Source organism: Capsicum annuum, chromosome 1, assembly GCF_002878395.1.
Source record: "Capsicum annuum cultivar UCD-10X-F1 chromosome 1, UCD10Xv1.1, whole genome shotgun sequence".
Lineage (NCBI taxonomy): Eukaryota > Viridiplantae > Streptophyta > Magnoliopsida > Solanales > Solanaceae > Capsicum > Capsicum annuum.
This window is the reverse complement of record NC_061111.1, coordinates 229,196,345-229,206,004: the sequence shown is the minus strand read 5'-3', so window position 1 is coordinate 229,206,004 and position 9,660 is coordinate 229,196,345. Positions and strand designations below refer to the sequence as shown.

General features: G+C 35.9%; 1 protein-coding gene across 1 annotated transcript; it reads left to right on the top strand.

The window, feature by feature from the left end:
* The first annotated feature begins 768 nt into the window (after positions 1 to 768).
* LOC107840375 (long chain acyl-CoA synthetase 1) lies at positions 769 to 9,365 on the top strand. Its single transcript, XM_016684218.2, has 19 exons — positions 769 to 1,204; positions 1,580 to 1,643; positions 1,763 to 1,852; positions 1,933 to 1,989; positions 2,079 to 2,127; positions 2,291 to 2,367; positions 2,480 to 2,519; positions 2,591 to 2,685; positions 2,897 to 3,064; positions 3,279 to 3,389; positions 3,657 to 3,744; positions 3,837 to 3,903; positions 3,985 to 4,060; positions 7,269 to 7,386; positions 8,048 to 8,293; positions 8,388 to 8,527; positions 8,629 to 8,811; positions 8,898 to 9,017; positions 9,125 to 9,365. Exons 1-19 carry the CDS (start codon positions 1,053 to 1,055, stop codon positions 9,173 to 9,175), a joined length of 1,992 nt encoding a protein of 663 aa, XP_016539704.1. The 5' UTR covers positions 769 to 1,052; the 3' UTR covers positions 9,176 to 9,365.
* Positions 9,366 to 9,660: the final 295 nt, after the last annotated feature.

Sequence of the window (9,660 nt, the reverse complement as noted above, 5' to 3'; positions counted from 1 at the left end):
TTCTATTATTGTTCCTGCATAGCTTGGACTAGGGAAAGAAAAGAAGAGTGGTAGCCTTTTAGGAGTGTTAATTATGGCCCCTGAATTATCCATGTGATCTTTAAATTCTCATTTCTCACAGGCTTCTTGCTCCAGCCACCCAACCACCCACCAACAAAAATAAATAAATACTTCCTCTTGTTACTTGGAGCAATTTTAGTATTTTAAAATAAGTGAATTTTTCAACATTTACCCTCCATTAAATGTGCATTGAAAGGGATGTATCATGTGTCTTTGCTTTTTGAAGAGGATAAAAATGAAAAAACATGATAAATTTATGTCTTTACTTTTTTTCTTAACATGTGTATCAAAATCCAACAATTAACTTAACATGGAAGGGAAGGAATACGAACAAGCAACAAAGAGCAAACACCATTTACTTATGCCCATTGGAGTACGTATTCTATGGCTCTTTTAAAATGGTACTACTACTCCCAGCTTCGGATCACTTGTCATATATATATATATATATTTCACTCCACTTGACAAAAACATATGAGTAGTGGATAATTTAATTAAATTATTTTTATTCTATCACTTGTTCCTGTTAATAGTACTTCTTTCTGTTGCACCACATTGATATTTCTCCATAAATAATGACTAATTAGGTGAAAACAAATAATTAATTATGTCTTAATTAAAATGATAAATGTTACGGATCATCTATTTTTAGTAAGGTCCGGAGAGAGTACTCATATATATCAAAATTCCCACTTTAACTTTTTATCCTACTGTTTATTAACTAAACCATCTGCTAAGCTTCTGGTTTAGTCACTCAATTATCTTGATAAGATTATTACTATTCTGTTCTGTACCAATCTTGGTAGCTGCAACATTAATTGTGTACGTTACTCCCACTCATGCAAGGTCTATTTTGTACCATTTCTTCTGGCACTTCTTTGCTGGAAGTAACAGTGGCAACTCTATGAGTCCTGTTTGGACCACTTAGGCTGGTGTTTGTTATATAATTGAGTTGAGTTTTTTGGGTTGTCATCAAAGAAGAATTGGAAAAAATGAGCATGACCATGTTTGGTGTGAAAGTGGAGGAAGGAAAAGAAGGCAAAAATGGGCAACCATCTATTGGTCCTGTTTATCGAAATCCAATATCTAAAAATGGTTTTCCTTCAGCTGATCCTGATTTGTCTACAGCTTGGCAACTCTTTAGGTAACACTTCTTTTAGTTTCAGCAAGAAAGAGTGAAGAAGAATGAATTCTTGATGCATCTTTTGAACATGAAAAACTGTTGAATTGTGTGTAACATTTCGTCTAAATCAGCCAAGTACGTGAAAATTCTTTTATCATAATGGGTGGTGGCGACACTTAGCTTGAGCTTTAGAGAGTCGTACATACTTTTATATACTTAATCATGTCTTCGAAACAAGAAAGCTGCAAAAGTCAAGTCCTTTTATATTTTCTAGTTTGCTTTCTCCATTATTTCTATATCTAATGTTAGTCATGCATACATCTTTATTCCTTATTTTCAGTAACGTTACACGGGCTGAAAGTAAAAAAAATAAAATTTTAATCTTTTGATCAACAGATCAGCTGTTGATAAATATCCAGGGAATAGAATGCTGGGATGGCGAGATTTTAAGGATGGAAAGGTGGAGCACAACATTATCTACTTATCTGTCATCCTTTGTGTTGGTGGAGTATAAAATATTTGTCTGTATTTACTCACCATATTCCTGTTCTTTTTTTTTTTTTTTTTAAATTTAAATAGTGGGGGCCTTATAACTGGAAAACCTACAAAGAAGCTTATGAAGAGATTTTGCAGACTGGTTCTGCATTACGGGCTCATGGTATCGAACCTGTAAGGAATAGACTCTTAAAATTTCTCTCAGTTTAGCTTCATAAGAATTTTAGATACAATAATATTTGAATGTGTAATAGGGTGCTCGAATTGGAATTTATGGAGCCAATTGTCCTCAGTGGATAGTAGCAATGGAGGTAAGTGTTTATGTTTTTGACCGCATGTAAGCATAATGTGTTCAACTTCAATTCACATCATTTGATAAGACGATTGAATTTGTTTTCAGGCTTGCAGTGCCCACAATTTGATATGTGTCCCTCTCTATGATACCTTGGGTAAAAAATGGTTTTCATAATCTCCCACTTATATAACATTGTTTGAATGATAGTAGCAATACTGATCTTGTTTGCATAATTTAACGACATTAAAGTTGAGTTTCGCATTTGCCACCAGAGAAATTTGTCTCTCTTTAACTTCTATTCCTTTCTGCTGATGTAGGACCTGGAGCTGTAAATTTTATTATTGAACATGCTGAGATTGATATCGTTTTTTATCAAGATAAGAAAGTGAAAGAAGTGAGGATCATCTAAAGCACCTTAAATGTTTCTTGTGTTTCATTGCTATTGACCTTTGATTTGGATATCTGAGCTATATGATGATCATCTCTGGTTGATGTTTTCTTTGCAGCTTCTAAATTCGGAGTGCACACATGCTAAACGCCTGAAGTGTAAGTCTGCCTCCTTATTGGTTGCAGCTACCACAATTGACAATTTTTATCGAGTTCCTTTCTGGTTGCAGTGATCGTGTCTTTCACTTCGCTACAGCAGGAGGAGAAGGATAAGGCAGTTTCTATGAATATTAAACCATACTCTTGGAATGAATTTCTCAACATGGTAATCTACTGAAGGTTTCTTTAGATCATTCTGTTACTATGTATCTTCGTTATTTGATCAGTGTTACCATTGAAATGCTCCACTAGCACTATATTGCACCGATTGTCTTACTCTAAATTGATAAGAAAGCAGAAAACTTTATACTTTCCAAAGCAAGAACAACGAGGGGCTGTTTGTTTTGAAGAATGTTTAACCACTTCCGTTTATCCAGGGTAAAGAGAATCCATCAGAGCCTTCACCGCCACAGCCATTAGACATATGTACAATCATGTACACTAGTGGAACTAGCGGAGAACCTAAAGGTGTAATATTGACTCATGAAAATATGACAGCATCTATAACTGGGGTTGATCATTTTATGGAAGAATTCGAAGACAAGGTAAGTGAAAATCCTTTTCCTAGAATTTCACGTCATCTCTTTGTTAGTATATAAATCTATATTTTATCAGGAGTTCCCTTTCTAAGTTCTATATCTATAATTGTCTTGGCAACCTTTTAGGCCTTATGATTCTTGTATATTTTCATTTAGACAAATCCTCACATCAAAAGTGCCAATCTTTTTTTTGTTTTGACTTTATTTGATCTCTTGACAGATGACAGTGGATGATGTGTACATATCTTTCCTACCACTTGCTCATATACTTGATCGGATGATTGAAGAATTCTTCTTTCATAGGGGTGCTTCTGTTGGCTACTTCCATGGGGTACGGTGTTGGAACTAAATGTGTCTAAGTGAATATTTTGCGCTATGACAAGTTTAATAAACCAAACTAACGCACTAGGTAACATAAACCAAAAGTAATGAAAGTGCACTGCTTTCACTTGTCACAGCAAGATAGATGCCCATCCAATTTCAAGACACTGCATGACAGAATGCATCTTTAAGCTTTCAATTTTGTGTTCGGGTGTTGATTTATTTTATTTTAATAATTAGCAAGACTTTGATACTTCTTGTTGTTTTTGTGTTCAAGAATATCAATGAGATACAAGAAGACATGATGGCATTGAAGCCAACCTTTTTGGCTGGAGTACCTCGAGTTTACGAAAGGGTGCATGAAGGCATGAGTGTTTGCTTTATCTTGAGTTTTATATAGATGCTATCTCCAAAAAATTTGAATGATGGTAATCAAGTCTCAAATTATGCTTATCAGGTGTACTGAAAGCACTTGACGAACTCAATCCCTTCAGGAGGCGCATGTTCCACTTGCTATATAACCTGTAATATCCTGTTTGTTTGTTCTATTCAATTTTTGTTTTCTACGGTTTGGAATCCTGTTCTGATTTTATCTCAAAAATCAGCAAGCTTAAATGGATGAATCTTGGGTACAAACATAAGTATGCTTCGCGACTGGCTGATCTACTAGCTTTTAGAAAGGTTGTATCTTTTCCTAATTATGTTCTCACTTTCTTGTAACTTTTCCTGAGACAATTTATGCTTATTGTTCCTGAAGAAGCTTCGTTTTTAAATTGCTGCTACCATCTTTGTGCTCTTACTGTGGATGTTAGCATATAAGCATTCTTTGCAACTTCTTTTTAAGTGCAGCAGCATGTTAATTTATGTTGAAATATTGAGTTATTTGCTGTTGTTTTCTTTTTTAGTTTAGTAATTTTATTTCTGAAATTCAGTTATTTAATTGATATAGAATAGGATTTTATTAATATCCTAATTGAAGGTAGAATAGGATTTTATTAGTTTCCTAGTTAGAAATAGAATAGGAGTCTTTTGTCTATTTATATTGTCAAATGTGAATGAATAAATAAGCCGAATTTTTTTACCCTCAAACGACTGTTTTCTTCTTCTCTGTATTCTGTAGAACAGTAATTGGTATCAAGAGCCAATTTCTTGAGCGCTATGAGAAGACCCCCAAAAATAACCCTGGTAAAAGTCAATATTCTTATGGCTTCCAACAATTTCTCAATTCCTTTACCCCCAATTTTTTCTGGTGAGAATTATCCAATTTGCGCTCTCAAGATGAGAATATACTTGCATGCATATGATTTGTGGGAAGTGGTAGAGGTTGGAGGAGAGATAAATCCTTTGTCAAATAATCCAACTATGATGCAAATTAAGAATCACAGAGAAGAGGTTTCAAAAAACTTTAAAGCTGTCTCTTTGCATACAATCATCACTTTCGGAAGTAATTTTCACAAGAGTTATGGCGAGTGAGACTGCAAAGGAAGCTTGGGATAAGTTGAAAGAAGAATTTCACGGAAGTGACAAAATCCGGCAAATAAAAGTGATAAATCTGAGAAGAGAGTTTGAAATTCTCAGAATGAAGGATTTAAAAACTATTAAAGAGTTCTCCAACAAGTTGATGAAGGTTGTAAACCAAATCAGACTTATGGGAGAAGAGCTTACAGATTCAAGAGTCGTGGAAAAGGTTCTTATGAGTTTGCTGGAAAGATTTGAAGCAAAAATCTCCTCACTCGAAGATTCGAAGGATCTCACAAAACTATCACCTTCAGAACTTGTACATGCTCTTCAAGCTCAAGAGCAAAGAAGATTCTTGAGGCTAGAAAAAGCTATTGAAACTGCTCTTCAAGCCAAGTTCAAAGGGAAGATGCAGATGCAAGAGGAAGGTAAAATCCCAGAAACTTCTACTAATTCTAGTAGAAATAATCAAGGCGATTCTCGCAATGGAGTCAAGAAGAGAGAAAACTTTCTTCCATGCAAGTATTGCAGAAAAACCAATCATAAAGAGGATGATTGTTGGTTTAAGGGGAAAAAACCACCTCTCCAGTATAGATATTGCAATAAGCTTGGACATATTGAAAGGTTTTGCAGAGTGAAGAAGAAAAACAACCAACAAACTCAAAAAGCCAACGTTTTGAAAGTTGAAGAACATGAGGAGTTTGTGTTTACGATGATGGCAGCAACAAGATTGAATGATGAAAATACATGATTCCTGGACAGTGGTTGCACTCAACATATGACCAGCAAACAAGAATATTTTTCGAAGTTGGAATCTACCAAAGGTAGTGTCAAGTTGGCCGATAAAACCAAGTTGGAGATTGTTGGTAAAGGAACTGTGACAATTAAAGCTCCCAAAGGTACTAAATTTATTCAAGATGTTTTATTGGTACCTGATCTTGACCAAAATCTTCTGAGTGTTGGTCAAATGCTAGAACAAGATTATATGTTACTGTTCATAGACAAAAAATGTGTTGTTTTCGAATCTAGCGGTCAAAAAGTGATTATGGTTGAAATGATAAAAAGAAGTTTTCTTTTGAGTTGGAACTCAAATTCTGAGCAAGTTTGTCGAAGTAGTCGATGTGAGCAGGTTATTGTGACCACCAAGCACAACAATGACGATTTTATTTTTTATTTTGGAAAAATTGAAAATTGCTGCGGTACAATGGACGTTGAAATCGAACAAATCACTTCTCAAGAAAATCCTCAAAAGCTTCAAAACAATAAGGAGGCTATAACTAAGGATAATCCACATACTGTAGCTGAGACCACATGACTCTGGCAATAACAATATTTCCAATTAAGACCTCACATTTCATGAAGATCAGAATGACGGAGATGATGGGATGGATGATTGCAATGATATGTCAAACTATGATGATGATGAATGTGATTACTTGAGTATGCGGGCACAATTTGATAATGCTGATTTGCCTGCTGGTGTTGAGGCAACGGTTTCTTGGTTAAATGAACCTGCTTCCAGTTCAAAAGTGTCTTCCCAAGTTAGCTCTTCAAGTCATCTAGCAGGTGCTAAGACATCAACTGCCACAAATCCTGAGCATGCAAGTAGTGGCTTTCTGCAGGTCCTGCTTCAAGCAGTACTCTGGTGTCTGGAGGGTCAAATTCTCGTGGAAAGGAAGAGGCTTCTGAATACGAGGAGCATGCAGTTTTCTTGAAGCAAGATGCTATGTTAGAATCTGAAGCTCAGAAAAAGATGAACAACATCAAGTTATATGTTTGGAGGGTGTAAATATTGATAAATATGAGGAGCTTATGCCCGAGAACCTTGGATGATTTGCCTCTCAACATCTCTCGTTAGATGCTACAACAGAACAACATTCTCAAGGTGATTAGGAAGAACCTTATGAAGAAATGTATTGAGATGTTCAGTGAAATTGCTGAGACCAAGGAGGGATTGAAGCTCGCTGATATATTTACCAAAGCTCTTCCTAAAGAAACTCTTCGTGAACAACTTGGAGTTACCAACAAACATCTCAAGGAGGGGTGTTGAAGTATTGAGTTATTTGCTGTTATTTTCTTTTTTAGTTTAGTAATTTTATTTCTGAAATTCAGTTATTTAGTTAAGATAGAATAAGATTTTTTTAATATCCTATTTGAAGGTAGAATAGGATTTTATTAGTTTCCTAGTTAGAAATAGAATAGGAGTTAAATTCTCAGATGTGAATGAATATTTTTTACCCTCAAACGACTGTTTTCTTTTCCTCTGTGTATTCTGTAGAACAATAATTTATCTAGGGCTACTTTATATGTAGGGAACTTCGGCTGTCCGAAATTTTTTTGGTTCCTTTTTTCTGTATTGATCTTTCAACTTTATGGACAAGGAAAAGATGGTTATAAGTCCCCTGACTAATTTATACGTCTTGTTTTTTAGGTAAAGGCTAGGCTAGGCGGGCGGATTCGCCTCATAGTCTCTGGTGGCGCTCCTTTAAGCAGTGAGGTGGAAGAATTCTTGCGGGTTACCTCCTGTGGATTCGTCCTACAAGGCTACGGTAAACCTATCTTCTTTTCCAGGAAATGTAGAATCAACAGAAGAAAATTTTGATTTGTTAATATAACTTGATAAAGAATACAACAATAGTCTAGCTATGACTGTCTAGCGGTCAATATGAGCAATGTGATGCATAAGAATGAGCTCTCTTACCTTAGTTCTATGTGCCAAAACATCCATGGTCACACACGTCATAGGCTGGTAGCATAGTAGCAAAAAATGCGTATGTCTATGATTTATCTTTCCCCTCCAGAACTTAAGCTTCTCAAAATAGAAGTTTTCATGTAATCTTATTATTATTCATGAAATTTCATTTGCTGCCATGTGACCAGGAGGTCACGGGTTCAAGCCTTGAAAACAGCTTTTGACAGAAATGCAAGGTAAGGCTGCGTACAATAGACCTTTGTGGTCGGGCCCTTCCCTGATAGCGGGAGCTTTGGTGCACGGTGCTGCCCTTTTAGATTATAGCTATATAGAATATTATTAAGTTTGATGTTCATGGCTAACATAATAAAACATATTCCTTCTGATAAGTTCCAACACTTCTAGTTCTCTACCAATTAACAAGCTATATGTCGATTCACTTAATTAACTTATGGGAGTTTCCATTTCCACTTTAATTTTAGACTTTCCTTTTCTAATCCAAAGTATCTTCTGTGTAGGGTTGACAGAGACTTGCGGTTTGGCTACCATCGGGCATCCAGATGAAATGTGCATGCTTGGAACTGTTGGTCCACCATTTGTCTTCACAGAACTTCGTCTCGAGGAAGTACCTGAAATGGGGTATGATCCACTAGGAGACCCTCCCCGGGGAGAGATATGCGTGAGAGGGAGGACCACTTTTGCTGGATACTACAAAAAACCAGAGTTGACAAGAGAGGCCATCAAAGATGGATGGTTTCATACAGGTTGAGTTTGTAATTACTGTATGCTAAGAATATTGTTTCATTATATGTGAAATATATCTTAGCATTATTTACCTTATCCTTTGAGCATATCCAGGTGACATCGGAGAAATGATGCCTAATGGAGTAGTTAAAATCATTGATCGAAAGAAGAATGTCATAAAGCTGTCCCAAGGAGAATATGTTGCACTGGAATATCTGGAGAAGGTTTATGGTATTGCACCCATTGTTGAAGATGTGAGCACCATCTTATCATTCGAGTTTATCAAAAGCTGATTCATTGGAATTATTATGTTTTCGACTGCAATGCATGTCTGCCTAATTTGCGTAATTTACAGATATGGGTATATGGGGACAGCTTCAAGTCCATGCTGGTGGCGGTTGTCGTGCCACATGAAGGGAACATAAAGAAATGGGCTGATCAAAATGGGCACAAGGGTTCAATTCCTGAACTTTGTTCCCTCCAAGAGCTAAACCAATATGTTCTCCTTGAGCTGAAATCTGCTGCAGAAAGGAACAAGGTCAGCACAATACAAATTTCCTCAGATTTTAGGTCATGTGTGGAGTAGTATTGGCATAATGATTTGATATTTTCTATGAAAACCAGCTAAGAGGTTTTGAGAACATCAAAGGCGTGATTCTAGAACCTCAACCCTTCGAGTTTGACCAGGACGTGGTAACAGCAACAATGAAAAAGAGAAGGGAGAGATTGCTTAAGCGTTACAAGGTGATCAATGAGTTCTTAGCTTGTTCTTTTTAATCAATTTGTCCATATCAATTAAGTAAAAGAGTTGGACAAATTACCAAATTTGATACTCATCATGGTTTTTGCAGGTGGATATTGTTGACCTTTACCAAAGGCTCAATGCAGCACCTAGACGCTAATATGTTCTTGAACACTGAGGCAGTGTAACTCTTGATCTACTGAGTGATCAGTGGAGCTGTGTTGTAAACGTTTGTACTATACAAATATTGATTTAATATCTTGATATAATAGCAATTTGTACGAACAATCATCAGTATTGTTGTCTTATATTTCTGAATTTAGCACCTTTATGATGTCTTTTGGAAGTCATTTCTCTCTCTCGTTCTCTCAAACATACACTAGACATACTGCATAAGATGTATGTGCCAAATAGAGTAGTAGTATTGGTTTTATGAAGTTAACGACTTCTCTCAACAAAATTTCTTGCATAGCAACTAAAATTGGTAGTATTGGTCATATGATGTTGTCATAAAGAAAATAAAGAAGTGCCGGTCATTGAATGGGCTAATAATCCTGCACTCAATATTATGTAGCCTTCTAAATCTCAGTCATGAAGAATTGGAAGCATTTTAGAGAAGCTAAATTTCAATTAAATGCTATGGAG